The sequence below is a fragment of the Rasamsonia emersonii genome (genome assembly GCF_000968595.1).
Source record: "Rasamsonia emersonii CBS 393.64 chromosome Unknown ctg1118621760042, whole genome shotgun sequence".
NCBI lineage: Eukaryota > Fungi > Ascomycota > Eurotiomycetes > Eurotiales > Trichocomaceae > Rasamsonia > Rasamsonia emersonii.
Genome location: NW_013563245.1, coordinates 214675 through 229681, shown reverse-complemented (window position 1 = coordinate 229681; position 15007 = coordinate 214675). Strand labels below are relative to the sequence as shown.

The 15007-nt window shown below is 49.8% G+C and overlaps 3 protein-coding genes across 3 annotated transcripts; all 3 read right to left on the bottom strand.

The window, feature by feature from the left end:
* Positions 1 to 2670: 2670 nt before the first annotated feature.
* Positions 2671 to 9387, bottom strand: T310_2955 (Autophagy regulatory protein Atg2; the record flags this gene model as incomplete). The annotated part of the gene is made up of 5 exons (XM_013474234.1): positions 2671 to 2688; positions 2751 to 3698; positions 3759 to 5376; positions 5481 to 9145; positions 9226 to 9387. The coding sequence occupies 5 exons, from the start codon at positions 9385 to 9387 to the stop codon at positions 2671 to 2673; spliced, it is 6411 nt and encodes a 2136-aa protein (XP_013329688.1).
* Positions 9388 to 10044: 657 nt separating this feature from the next.
* On the bottom strand, positions 10045 to 12035 carry T310_2954 (CECR1 family adenosine deaminase; the record flags this gene model as incomplete). The annotated part of the gene is made up of 3 exons (XM_013474233.1): positions 10045 to 11450; positions 11558 to 11854; positions 11900 to 12035. The coding sequence occupies 3 exons, from the start codon at positions 12033 to 12035 to the stop codon at positions 10045 to 10047; spliced, it is 1839 nt and encodes a 612-aa protein (XP_013329687.1).
* Positions 12036 to 12496: 461 nt separating this feature from the next.
* T310_2953 (uncharacterized protein) lies at positions 12497 to 13725 on the bottom strand (the record flags this gene model as incomplete). The annotated part of the gene is made up of 5 exons (XM_013474232.1): positions 12497 to 12637; positions 12826 to 12915; positions 13238 to 13330; positions 13360 to 13452; positions 13522 to 13725. 5 exons carry the CDS (start codon positions 13723 to 13725, stop codon positions 12497 to 12499), a joined length of 621 nt encoding a protein of 206 aa, XP_013329686.1.
* Positions 13726 to 15007: the final 1282 nt, after the last annotated feature.

The following is a 15007-nucleotide window of genomic DNA, read 5'->3' as shown; positions in this document are numbered from 1 at the left end:
AGCCTTTATCGATGCACAAATTACCGTCTATGCCCCGATTTCCTGTGTCCAAATTGACGCCATACGCAATGCAAACTCGCCCCAAAGATTAGTCTAAATCGGAAGCCACAGAGATACAAACTTTTCGCAGCTCGTCAACCAGAAATGCTGAAGACATACAAGATCAGTTTTCGTCAGACGAATTATGAGTCCAGCCACAAGTCGAAACAGGGTATCATATTATTTAATCAAGGAAAACGAAGAGAAGAAGATAATGAAGAAGATGATGATAATGCAAAGAAAAGAAGGATTGGAGTCGGTCTCTATCTCGCTGCTGTGAACAGGGACACGCTCCGCTTTCCATCACCTATCTCGATTATACAATGACGATGATATATGGATTAATATTATGATTACCAGGAAAACCCCAGGCCATGTTTTCCGGCAGGTTCCGTCGTACGGATGATATAAACAGATGAGAGATGTCCCGCGCGAGCAAGCAGCAGGCACACACACACATACACAGACACACAAAAGGGGGGAAAAAAACAAAAGCAAAAACTACCCTCAAAGTTTTAAACCATCTATGTTCTTCTCCGCAGCGAAGACCCAATGCCTCGACGACACGGACAGCCAGAAGGACTGCAGGTCTGCTCTTGTGCCAGACACCAACAGCGATCGGCCGTGGAGGAGGCAGCCAATGGGAGGGCGGAATCGCAACTCTTCGACGCTGCTGCAAAAGGGCACCGTATAACTCGCCCACCAACCGTCGTGCAGGACCGGCTTCTTCTCGCCAGTCACACGGGAGCGGCTGAAGAGGGTCTCCTCATTCCTACGGAGTAGGGACATGCTTGCTAGCAGGGGCCAACGTGGCACAATATGTTGATCTCATCGTGGGATCCGGAGAGCCAATGGCCCGTACAGCTGCAAGGAACCCGCAAGTCGCGACGAACTTTATATATATAATCTCATTGCCTTTTGGGAATAATGACGCAGTCGGGGATCCACCGAACCAAAACGAGAACGGCTGTTTGTACTAACCAAACTAACGCCTGATACATTGCCCTAACCTACCTATCTAATCTATCCGCAGCTGAGCGGAGCGGGGAGGGGAAGGGTGGAAGGAAGAGGAGGAGGAGGAGATCTATTTTAATAATTCAAAACCCGACGACCTCTGTCTGCATGCGTGGCTAGCCGATCTCTGGAGGAGTCCCCTCGTCCCCATTTTCCTTGTTTTGGGCACCTGCATCTTTTGCCCCATCTGCAGATAAGAAAGGAAACGTTTGAAGCAAAGTCCACTTCGACGTCTTTATTGGCTAGCGCATCTGAGGAAGGATGTGGCAGTGAATTTAACACACAGAAGGAGGAGGATGTCGCCGTTCCACATTTTCACTTTTTGACATGTCAGCCGATCGATCGATTTTCTTGCTTTCACTGAGATCATTCGTCTTCATGGGTGGGGAGGGGGAAGATGAAGGGGCTGAAAAAGAGTGTTGCATCCTCAGTCTACTCCCACCAGTGTCTCTCACCTCTTTTTTTGTTTAAGATGTCAGTCAGGGACATCTGACATGCTTTCACATGTAAGGCTGAGCTGAGTGAATGTCTGATGGACAAAGGGAAGTAGGTAGGTAATCTCACCCGATTGTCCATCCTATTATTTTCTCCCATGACATTTGAACGTTCCACCAGCGATCATCAATATAGTTACCTAGTCACTCGATCCTTGCTCGAACCATACAATCCACGGCACGTTTCTACCGATCAAATGACAGCCTCCATACAGGGGTAAAAAAAAATCACTACAGCCCTGAATATACCACCATACCTTAGGTTCTGTAGACACAGTCACGCAGTCATGCAACATTCAGATGACACGAAAGGAGAAGGCAAAAAAAGCTCATGGGCAGTTGGCTTATGTGCGTACAGTACAGTACATATGGTCCCAAGTCAGCTTCATCTACGCCTGACGGACTCGACCAATAATAAGAATAGTAGTAATAGCAGTAGAGAGTGAATCGGAAAGAGGATCCTAGATCCTAGCTAGCCCTGTATGGAGTCTGTAATTATAGCTGACCAGCTGCATTCCTTTTTTTTTTTCAGCTTTGGTAACTAACTATATACTATTTCATTTCAGCAGAACGGAAAAAAAAAGAAGAGAGCAAGACTATTAAGACTCTATCATATTCACGATCTCATTCTCATTCTCATTCTCTCATTCTTCTTCTTCTAGCAAAAATTCAATCAATATAGACTCAAGAAAATAAAAAAAGAAAAAGAAAAGAAAAAAAATGTAAACAACATCATGTATATACACATCCTAGTAGCATCATATCAGATGTAAGCGTAAAAATCGGGTAATAATCATTATCATCATCATGATTTGATACTTATCATGCTGTTCGTCCAAATGCAGTTTCCACCAGAAGGGAAAAGAAAAAAAAGACTAAAGATCTCCGGAATAATATCATGTCCAAGCAAAAATTGGGGGAGAAATTCCCATGGCCAAACGTCCCGAGGTTCGATATTTATCAACCGGCAGATGGGGGGAATCTCAAGAATCCGCTTCGTAAACACAAGATCGTAGTATTCGACAGACCGTCCAGAAACGCCAAATTCAGTGGCATAAAAACTCATGCAAGATGAACGTAGTCGTAGGTTCATGCATAATCGGATGATCCCTTCACATGCGCTCTAATGTCGCTTATATTTCTGTAAAAAGTCAGCATGTGAACATCTCTCACTCGACACTGTCAAATGACAGTTAAACTTACGTCTTCAATCTTCCTTCTGTTCGAGGGGTCCAACGTATTGCCTGCTCCCAAAAGTGTCTGACCAACAGCCTTGGTTGCTCCGATGGCAGGCCGTAAGATGACTGTCGGCGCGCGTCTCCATACTGCCTTCGCGGCACCGGCTGCACTGACGCTCTCCATCACTTCTCCTGGAACCGCGACGATCGCGTCTCGAGCCATCAACAAATCGCGCTCCAAACTAGCACATGCGCCCCGGAGACCTTGAACCACTCCCACTGGTTGATCCGCGTAAAGCGAGATCTGCTTCTTCTCTTCCTCATCTGCCAAGTCATCCTCCAACCCATCACCAGAGATTGGATGACCCTGCTGCTCACTGGAAGAAGTGAGAAACTCCTCCGCTCCCTGAAGGACGGTTTGGGTGCCAATAGCAAGCTTGGCACCTAGCTTCACCAACTCATTTGTCGTCGTCTTGGCGAACGCAACCGCTCCCTTCTGAATGCTTCGCACGATACGACCGTCCTTCTTATACTCGCGCATCGGGATGACAACGAGATCCTTTACGCCACTTCCCACATTCACAAGTGATCTGATGGGAGCCAGGCCTGCCAGAACTCCAGGAAGCTGGTTCCTCTTGATATCTGGCATCCAGATATCGTTAAGCGTTTGACCAAGTTTATCAAACCCGGAAACGCCGTAGATGATAACGTGTCTTAGGACCATATCCGCTTCATCGAGGACGAAGAAATTCATAAACTCCGTTGTACGTCCAGAACGCAGACCAGCATAATCAACCCGTTTCGGCTTGAAATCAAGTTTGACTCGTATGGCGTTGACTTCGACTCGTTGCAAGAAGGGCACGTCACCAGGGGCATTTGGAGCAGGAGCGGACTCGTCTTTGAACTCGAAGAACCGACTCAAGAAGTCTAAAGCGTCTTGGTCGACATGAAGGCGCAAAGGTAATATAGTGGCCTATGAAATTCATGCGAGATTAGACCAAGCCAAAGTACTAAGGATAAAAAAAAGACATACCTTCAAGACGATTTCCGACGCCGCAAGGTCCGCCACCGGTTTCACATTCAACACCTCCAAATGTACCATGCTCGTTCCACTTTCTCTTTCACCGGCATCGTACATGTACGTTGCGAATTTCTTCCAGGTCGATGTAGGGATGTGGTCAAAGATCTCAAGATCATGAACACGCACATCCAGAGAACTTTGCGTTTCGCCCGAGTCCGGTGGGAAAACAACCAGGTCCGCACAGATTCCCTTCAGCTCGAAAGTCATCTTATGATGCTTGCTCCGGGAGAGACGCAATTTCTTGCCCCTTACGGACGGAGACTGGCTCTGGCGTGAGGTCAATCCGGTTACTGTTGTCGAAGTAGCGTAGCTACCCGTCTCGCTGGCCAGATCATCGATGTTGCGATTGATCTCATGGGACAATTCACGAGGCTCTTTATTGGCAGGAATCCCGATATATATTGAATTAAAAAGAAAGTCGCCGATGACTGACTCTTCCTCTTCTTCAGCCGGAGACAGGCGGCTCGCAGCTCTTGCGCGCCGTTCAGTAGCCTTCATCTCCACATTCTTGACAGCTTTGGATATGGTGTCCCTCGTCCGACGCCAGTCATACCCATCAAACAAGTTCCAGATGAAGTGAACGTCGCGAACTCTGACTCTCAGAGGACTGCCATGCAGCTTGACATCGTTTGCGAGTCCATAAGTGTTGTGAGTCGAGTCCCACCTATGCGCTGTGCCTCCAACGCTAGATTTTTTAGCGAAGTGGTCGTCTTGGAAATCAAGACCTGAGATACTAGAAGAGACATTATATTCCGAATGGAAGCTGTCGAGAAGATTCTTCTCGGACGTGGAACCTGCCATGCTGCCGCTGAGAGCATCGCCTGGATAGTCCGGTTTTTCCGGGTAAAAGTCGCTGACGTACTCAAGCTCGTTGTCGATGTTATCTTCCATCCCATGCGCAAGCTGCTCATGTGTTGAACCCGCAGAATCCTCGGTATCTGGTTCGCGATCCGTAGCAAAGGCATCCCCCGAGAACGAAGCGAGCATATCTTGAATGGGCATGATTTCGGTTCGGTACTTGAGAGCTGTACTCGGTGGTGTAGGAGGCATGAGACCGTTGAGCAGGTTGATTAGAGTTTGCGTCGAGTCAGCGCAGGTTTCGAGGATGAGCAGATCATCCCTCAATTCAACATCGAGAGATCGCTTGCCGTCATCAGCCAGCTGCACCACTTTCACTACAGCCAGAGCCGAAGATATAAAGGAAACAGGGACGAAGCCCATGTCGGCAAATGCTTGAACCTGCTCACTCTGGCCAGCGGCCAGACTGCGCCGATGGGGATTATCCACTGAACCAATATTCTGCACATCATCGATAATCATAACGGTCGCCTTCTTGACATCAAACGTCGCTTCGGAAGGCTCATCCTCATGGATTTCTCCGGCGAACCGAGCATACGTCAAGATGACAAGGCCTTTCGCAGGCATACCATGTGGGTTCAATCCAAGGACGCAGTCTCTTAGAGCAACAGTGAGCTTTGACGGCATCGAATCAGGCTTAGTCCCCTCGGGATCACCAGGAAATGTGCCCTTGAGCTGCGAAGTGTGGAGGTCGGTGAGATTCGCAACAGAACTTGCCATATTAGCAGCCACTTCTGCAGCCGTGCCATCATCTAGCCCAAGAAACGCCACGATTGATGACACCGTATATTCGGCACGAAGATTGTAAAGTTTAACCTTGACGTAGGGTCCATCTCATCCGCGATAAAACGAGCCATTATCATCGGCAAGGGTGATCGTGCTGGATTCTCTGCTCCGGGAAGCTGCAACGCTTCGCCTATAAGCTCTTCGACATTGTTCCTCGTGAGAGCGATGCGCCTTATTTGAGCAGCGACGAGAGATGGGATGCTGACATGGGCTACTTCCAAGTCATTCGAAATAAGGCTTAAATCTCCCACTTTCCCGCCGATGTGGAATTGGCCCTCTAATTCACGAACTAGAGCCAACGTCAGGATCCCTGGACGGTCATCCTCCGGCAGGTACTTTGCGACAGTTGACAGCTTCCCCAGTTCGTTCAGGAGATGTGACAGCGGGCCTAGCTCATCAACACTGGAAATAACGAGCTTCGCCGCAGCAACAGTGATACGGAGCACGGCTCCCTGCCTCCGTTGCCTGATGAGCGTATCAAGCATAATGTCATCGTCTTCTTCATACTTGTCCTTGGACGGCGTGATTAGAGAAAGAAGCCGGTCCAGATCAACCTCCTTTGGAGAGAACAAGTACTCGATCCTAATGTTGCCCAAGTTGATTTTTGCCGGGGAATCACTGCTATCACCGAGAAGGAACGGTCCATTCAGTTTGGCCTTATCAATCTGTACTCCAACGCCCTCGGACCGGCTAACAATCTTGATGGCAGTTGTCTTCAGCCTCATAGAGCAGCTTTCCCCTACAAGGTCGATCACAGAGCCACCGAATCTGGCGTTCAACTTCCAAGGAACAGAGCCGGTGGTTGGAGCAGTTGGACGAGCAGCAGGAACGCCTTCAAAATGCACGCCGCGAGATGACTTGTTAGAGACTTCTGGCCTCCCTTCTCGGACAGTAGACACGGAAGCCATGGAATTTCCAAGCTCCAGAATCGTACTCAATCCACCAAACCATCCAAGAGTTTCCTCCAGCCGTTGGATATTGAGATTCAGATGTACAGGAAGGGTCGTAAGATTGGCTGTCGCAGATCCTGCAGACTTGATCACAGAGAGGGAAATATCGCTATGTATAGGCGATAAGACGTCTCTCGTTGACTCTCTCATTTTCAACTCTTCATTGAAAGAAAGAAAGTCGTCATAAGCAAATCCAAAGACGAATTTGGCCAGGTCGAGTTGGAACTTTGTCACATCGTTTACGATAGACAGACGGGACTTTAAACCAGATATTGTTGCTTGCAAGATAACATCTTCAACGGAAGAGAAGTTCGAATGGGAAAACAAAGACCCCGTATTTTGGCCGTGATAAGGGAAGCCTGTCAGGTGTTCCAAAAACCTCACAGAGCAGTTACCAAGGTTAAAGCTGACCTTCTGGGAGGTCTGCACCGCTGCAGGATGAGTGGTCCCGGACCGCTTTTGTTCAGAATCACCACCGTAGACGGACAAAACCTTTTGGCCAACCTTCACCAGTAGCCAACCAGTGGCTATGTCGAACTGAATACTGACATCATCAACATCGATCACAATGGAATCTGAGTGTTTCTTAGATTGGGGGTCCATTGCTTGCGACTCCAATAAGGTCGGCGATCTCGGCTCTGGGCCTTCGAATGCAATCGACGACGCAGTAGAATCCCTGCGGAATCGCCTTGACAGATCAAGCTTTGAAGCTCCGATACTGTCACCCATCACTGATGCAGACAAACTCGCGGTGGAAGCCTTCATGTCGCGACTCACGGGTCTGCTACGTTGTCCATGTGACGATGTATCTACAGCCTCTGCCTCATCACTGGGCACATCTGAAGGAATCCATATGGTTATTTTGTTAATGTCAACCACTTTCCGAGCGACCTCTGGGTCCCCGTGTAAAGATCCGGAGAGTGAATTAGGCCCGCTTTCCTCTGGCTCACGCTGCTGAAGGTCAAAGGATGACTGTGAATTTCTCAGAGATGACTGGGAGTTCCCCAGAATGCCCTCATTTGCAGTACGGCTCCCATCTTGAGCAGTAAGCTTTGGGGTCGAGGCTCCTGTTTCCATATGTTCTTCAGCGACATGGGTATCCGGCATTGTCGCTGACTGAACAGCAGAGGTTGGTTCGGGACTATATGGCTCTCGACGTGACCTGCTGAAACTCGACGATCCCCAAGCCCCAGGCATGTCTGCAGTATAGCTCCTAGATGTATGGCTAATGGCGCTCATGTACATGCTCTCGGCTTCCTCGTGAGAAAAAAGCTTGGATTCCGTGAGGTCATCGTCACAATGCGAGCTGGAATTGCTCGAGCCAGTAGCTGGTGTATCAATGGTCTGTCTATCGCTTTCATCCAGATCTCCGTGGTGTGAGACGGTCGACTTTGCCGGTGATTGTGCTCTGTAGCCCGCTTTCGGTGACCCGACTCGCTCATATTTATTACCTTCGGATGGACCCCCTGGCAAAGAATGACCCGAATCATGATGCTCACCAGTCAGGCTTATCAAAGGACGAGAATTCCCTAAATCGTGTTGCGTCTTCGTTAACTCCGAAGAGTCATATCGAGGACTCTGAGGGCGTGGTGTGTCCCTACTATGGGGTGACAGTTGCGGGGGAAGGGTCGTCGAATCTTCGATGTCCTCAGCAAGCTGAGAATGGAAAACTTCGTCGAGGTACGCCGGGCTGTCAAGTAAGTTGTCGTCATCATCGTACCGACCCTCTGAGACATCTTGGCCATGTAGGTAGCTTTCACTACCGTACTCGGCCTCGGTTCCGGCATCAGAGAACCGACCACTAAAAGTGTACACCGACTCTTCTAGGGGCCTAGCATGTGAGTCTTCCTGGTCTTCAGCGTGATGTGAACGATCAAGAATTATGGAGCGAGTCAGATCATGCACAGAGCCGGAGCCTGATGATGGTGGTCGTTGCGGAGGGGGCGGCGACGGCGACGGCGGCGGCGGCGGTGAATCGACTCTGCTCGGTGCTTGACTCACTTTTGAGTGTGTTGTAGAGGGTGACGGAGGGGGGACTGCAAAACGAGAGTAATTAGAGAAGACAACAGGGTCCGAAACCAACATCGCATGGATGGTGGAGAGCGAAACTAGCCGCCCTCCAGCCTTCAGCGACGGTGTTTCTGAGCCAGGATGGGAGACTCCATCAATGGAAAGCTCCTGGACAGACAACAACACCGAGACTGGATCCGGCTTCTCCTCAGGGTGTCGCTTGACTGGGCCATCTTGGCGTAGATCCATGTCGACTCGGACGCTCACATTTTTCACCTTGATCTGCAGTCTATCGGCGACACCCTTCAAGAATGCGGCAACGAAGCTGGGCAACGAAACCCCCTCGTTTCCAAGCCCAAGCTCTTCCTCATCGTCACTGAGAGACGTTGAGGACCGTTGCAGGTATTGTGACTGCGATGAGATTGCGGCTTGTAACTCGGCCTTCTCTTCCCTGGGCTCGGATTCGAGAAACGACTGTGCTAGATCGGTGGTCGTTGGGAGGATACGGTCCGCATCTGGGCCATCCGCAGATGGTCTGCCTTCCTTATGTGACCCAGGCTGCTGCACATCTTCAGGACCAGCCTCTGGCAGCAGCCTGATGTGCACCTTTATCCCCTCGGCCTCGACCACGATACCGCTGTTGTAGATGTCGGCAGGAATCGTCACCCGAAGCAGGGATATCCGGGCCTTGAGCAGCTCGCACGTGGCGGGAAGACGGAGGATAGAGGCTAGTTTCTGTTTCCAGCAGGTCAGGTCAGTACTTGGTCGCCATCACAGCGATATTGCATCCAGAGGGATGCTGTCCATCCACGCACCGATAACTTCAGCCCGATTTCCCGCAGCTCGAACGTGCTTCTCTGTCCCCACCGAATCCCGAGACTGTCGAGGTCCAGGGCATCGGTGTCGACCAGCTCCAGGCGAGACAGCGCATACCGCAGCAGCCGCTTCTGGAAGAAGGATGGCAGGAAGGACGCCATTTCGCCGACGGCCAAAAGAGCCAGAAATGGGCTCAGATGATATATTTCGGTGGCATGGGAGGGTCAGGTCATGACATGGTCGAGCAGGCGTGGACACGTGAGGACCATCTGCTGTCGGACAGCAAGTGGATGCAGCGGTCGGAGCAGCAGCTGGCCAGGGAGCTTGGGTGAGGTGATGCTTATCCGGAAGGGAAAGCGGAGGGCGATAGGCAGATAGTGCAGTGGACGGCGGCGATAACGCTGGCGAACTGGTCTTAGTGACTGCGGCAAACCAGAGCCACACTTGCTCCGTGGACTCCGCTCCGCACCGTCGGCTGGGCAGATGTAATCATGTAATTAAATACGAACGAGAAGAGGGAGAAGCCAAATACTCGATTATATCTACTGAAAGGGCCACGACGCCGCGTCACACTGCGCGCCCAGACAGACATGATTGCCCACGCTGCGGCAGGCGGCGGGACAGTTGTTCGGGCACCAAGCAAGCCATACGGAGGGCAGCCTGTGGCGGGGCTGGCCCAGTGATGCTTGCACAAGCATCTCCAAGAAGGCGTGATCAGCTATTTTCCTTGGCTGCAGCATATTGGTCTGACCTCCAGATCTGTCATTTCGTGGATCACCTTTACAGGATACCTGCGTTAAGACTCAAATTGCATTGCTCTACCAGCCTTCCTCCCGCTCCTCGTCTTCGTCGTCATCCACTTCTCCGGCGAATTCCAAGACAACCCACTGACAGAACTTCTCAAACTCCGAATGCCATTCCTGCAAACACTTGGCTTTGAGCCCGCTCCCTGTGATGCCCTTTCGAATGTCAGCGATCCAATCTGCCGCCGTCTGGTCCTCGAAGCAGCTCCATCGGATGGAGTTTTCTGCCATCGTGGCCAGGCCTTCCAGCCCCATATTCTCCAGACCCTGAAGCGCCTGCCAGAAATCATGCGTGAGGCCGTTCTTCCCGTGGCCCAGGACTGCTGGATCGTCGTTGCAGAGTGAGACCGACACGCCTCGGGACAAAAGAGCAGGTAAGGAATGCGACTTGATCGAACTCGTGAGTCTCAGGATCTCGTTGGAGATCGGACAACATTCGATCAAGATCTTTTTCTCTTTGACCAGGTCGATCAGCAGCGGGTGCTTGTAGAGAGAATATCCGTGTCCTATCCGCCTTGTTCCCAGGAGGATGGCATCGAACAGGTTATGGTCCGTCGCGTCGCCGTCCCCAAGGCATTCGCCCGCATGGAAGAAGAACGGGATTTCAACTTGTTCTTCAGCGCAGAGCTTGCGAAACCAGAAAAGGACCGGGACGAGATCGACCAGCGGCCTTCCAGCGTCTTCCTGTCCGACCAAATCGAAGCCGCAAATCATTTCTGGATAGGCCTTCTTGGCAAAGATGCATTGCTTCATATTCTCAACGATCTTCCGATTCGGATGGGAGCGGAGAGTGGTCCAAATCATTCTTGCTCCATAGAAACCCCTCCCTTCCTCCGAATTCTTGAATTTCTCGATTTCATCTTTAAAGACACGAAAGAATTCCACGTAGTTCGTTTCAGGGATATCACTTCCTTCGCGACGGTACTCAAAGTCGAATGCGACCCTAAACTCTACATACCTGATACCATCGCGGGCAAGCTCAGCTAAGAGGCGACGGAAACCGGGCCTGAAGATCGGCTCATAAAACAGTAAAGAGTCAATAATGGGAAATATGCGTTTGAAAATTTTCCAAATGGCATCCACGCCGTGGTGATGATAGTACGAATGCTCCGCGGCGATCATCATCCTGCTCTTCAACCACACCCGGAATCCCCGCTCGCCGCCCTTTGGATACGTGGATGCCGCTTTCTGGATATGGATGAGTGAGCATGGCGTGTATCCCTCGGTCCATATCGACTGCTTCCCGTCTGAGTCTGCCAGAGGTGCTGAGGAATACTGGAAAGTAAATGGAGCCACTTCGAGGTCTTTCTCGCTCACCAGCGGCTTGCAGGCGCTCATGTGGATACCCGGCGTAGAGAATGCTTGATCAATCAAGAAATCCAGGTCGAACATCGCATCCAGATGAGCGTGAAGAAGGGCCCCTTTTTTTTTGCGAGTATCAGTGAACCTCCTCAAGGGTGGCTAAGCTAAGTAATAGCAGGCAAGAAAAAAAAAAAAAACCAAACAAGACCGTACTGCACTCCCATACCTTTTGGCATCTTCTCCACTATTTTCCACAGCTTCGTCCTCTCCATCCGCCCCTTGGCGATGTTAAACATCACTCCGGGATAGAGGATCTCATCCGCCTGGTGGTCGTCGACGTCGTCATCTTCGTCCAAGTTTTGACTCCATACTTCCCTCATCTCCTTGGCCCGGATGCGAGACACGATTCTGCACGCCTCCGCAGCGACGGCAGACATGGATTTGCGAAAGGAGAAGTCTGCGATAGAGCAGTAAATATATGAGTAGTAGTTCAACGGTTTTGGTGATTGAGCCTGTGCAATTTCTAAAAAGACAAATTATGCGTGAACCTGACTATATATACACCTACCATGCCGTTGTTTATGTTCCTCGTCAATAAGAGCATCGCGTCCGTTGAGATACTTCTGAATAAACGGGTCCTCGAATTGGGGGACTCCTTGGTCCAACTCCCATTGAAGGTCCTCCTCCTCCTCGGCGGTAATCATTGTTCAGGGTTTTAATATTCTGGAGAGAATAAAGAGAGCAGAGTCGTAGATCTTATCTTCCTGGTTAGTGTCGATCGATCAATCCATCGATGATTTTTTTTATCGAAGTACCTTACTTATGGCAGTAAATTAAGTTTATTATCACGAGCACCCCCGCCTCTGCGCCAAGATGTCTGCCTGCGTCTGTCCTGAAGGAATTATGTAACAATTACTACGTTAAGTCTGGAGGCAAACTGTGGATAACTACATAACCTAGACAATCAGGTCCTCCAGATCCCTTTCCTGCTCTAGATCTGGAGGCATGTTGCCTTTGAACGTCCTTCGCGCTGCGGCAGGGAGTGAGGCAAGCTAAAGCAGGGCTAGGTAAGAAAACAACTATGAGTGGACAGCACAATCGGACTGTTTCCGGCCCAAAGAGGGCTCTCCAGCATCTATACAATGTGCCTTTCTGAGGACGTGGTTCATTCCCAGCTATCTTTCCTCAACTCTTGCGCTGCTCCTTCCTCTAACCAGTCGCCCTCATCTTCAGGCCAGTCCGCAGCCTTGCCTCTATCAATCCACAGCCATATTCCTGCCTCCTTTATAATTGCCCCGTGGACCACCTAAAACATAGTGGTAGTCAACCTGTCAATTTCCCAGAGGAGGCAACTATTTTTCTTATATGGCAAGCCTTCAACAAAGAAGGGCAGGTCTTCTCCATTGACCTCTATGAGGACAAGAGCGGGAAGAGAAACTGCAAGAGCCGAACCAGACAACTCGACATATATATACGAAAGAATAAGCACAGTACAGGCGCTATAAAGCTGGGAGTGCCGCCAGCAATTAGAAAATTAAAGTATCGATTACCAAGTCTAGTAGCTCCCGACTTAGCAGATAGTATCTGTAAGTGATAAAGTAATTAGCACCATGTGTCCGATACAATCTGTTATTCTACACAGAATGATAATTATGCGACTTCTATCGATACGCGCGCTGCTGTTTGGAGAGTCAACATAAAGGAAATGGATGATTGTATTATTATGATGTAAAATCTTAAGTGCTCATAGTTTCTACCTAGGAAGGTAGTTTCACAACTCGGGAGCGAGTAGCAGACATGAGGTGCGATTTTCCCGACTTGTATGACTCCCACCTCTCTTGGGCGAAGTCATGGCTCCCGGCACAGGAAGGACGAGGGCAGCTCCCGCTCAAACTCACGGACATACAACTTGTTCCCATTCCATGTAGATATGGACATGAACCGCCCGGGCACGTATACGATTCATGGAGAACAAGCATCTAGAAGACACATTAGCCAACTACCCATGGTCATTGTTCCGATACATACTTCGCATCGTCTCATCATATCACATTCTTCCCGAAGACATTTTCTCCCACAAACATCTGCTGGGCAGGTCTGGCGTATGAGCTCGGGAGCGGCCTATTTCAAAGTTAGCAAATTATATTCCATTACTCTACTTAGTAAAGCAACCCTGCAACAATAATATACCTTTACCATCTTGGGCGTTTCCGTGCAGTTGCTGCTCCCTATTCCCGCCTTATCAGCCGGAGGAACAGAAGTGCCAGCGTCATTTGGAAATTCATCCGTGGTCAGAACAGGATAAGGCGTCGCATTCAAAGTTGCCGCGGTATCTGTTCCTGCCATGTCAGCCCGAGGAACAGAAACGCCAGCTTCGTTTGGAAATTTTTCCATGTTCAGAACACGATCAGGAGTCGTATTCAGAGGGAAGGTCGGTAAGATATGGAGAAATTCGAGTTTTGGGAAGGGGAAATGTGGACTTGCGGCGCCTTTTAATGTGAGAAGCGAGCCCTCGTTTAAGGCTAGGCCTAAGCCCTGGGGGATAACAGGGTGTAGGTGAATGGTCAGCTCGAAGGAGAAGTGAAGAGAGGTCAGGTGGAAAGCGAACAGGTGACGCGCCCAGGGACGCGTCACTGAGCCTGGAGGCCATTCACTCACCAACGCCAGCGTATCTACTGGAGATGACAATGCCGAGTCACAAAAGATCTTATGATTAGCAGCTTAAGGGACTGTCAGTAGCACGCTGAGGTTTGAATCAAGTCCATATCCGACGGATATTGCGAGTTCACCTGGAATATGGCCTATAGAGAGTTGGAAACAACAGAAATATTTTCATTTTCATACCCAGTCATCTGTTCCTCAACAGGTACAATTGACGTTCTCATCTCCTGTCAAGTCATGTCAAGTGGTACTAATATTGGAGGCCTATTGCAAATTGTCTTTGCATACCCTTGAACTGATATGGATCAGCTTGATAACGCAGGTTTGTTTCAGTACTCTGTGACCCAGACGATGCCAGAGAGAAGGAGCTTGTGGATCAGCAAAGGGCTCTTACTGAAGGAAGCACTGCCACTGGCCGATCTTTGTAGGCAGTTCCTTTAGTCTAATCTAATTACCCATTGGAAGAGCAATTTTGTTCTACCAAGCGTTGCTACGATGGGGAGAAGCCTGAAACAATTTTGTTCGAGTCAGAGGTGGTGGCAGAAAAAACTAAGACGGAGAGTTCTGATGGCAAGGAGACTTTGATTTCGCTCGGCTGGTTTGAATGATGTCTCTGCAGAATACCTAAGCAAGAACTTTTCTCAATAGCAGTGACTGGTTGCGAGGAATATTCACAATGGGTATAATAGGCTGAAACAAGTCAGTGAATGGATCTGACGTGCTCACCGAGTAGCAGTCATGGGTCCTTTGGGCACGCTGTTTCTGGGAGCTGAAATGATAAAGGGATCGGATATCGTATTGCTGAAGTGGCTGAGCGCCGGCGGTAATAATTATTAATAAGATTAGTTCCAATTTCATGACCATGACGGTCAACGCCTTGGCTGGGTGTCCAGCTTGAGCGAAGGAACGGGCTTGTAGATAGATGAAGTTGATGGCTTGCAACTTAGGGTATCTAGATGTGTCGGACTAATGTTAATCCGGACGCCACCAACGTCCAGCACAGAAGTCCCCCGCA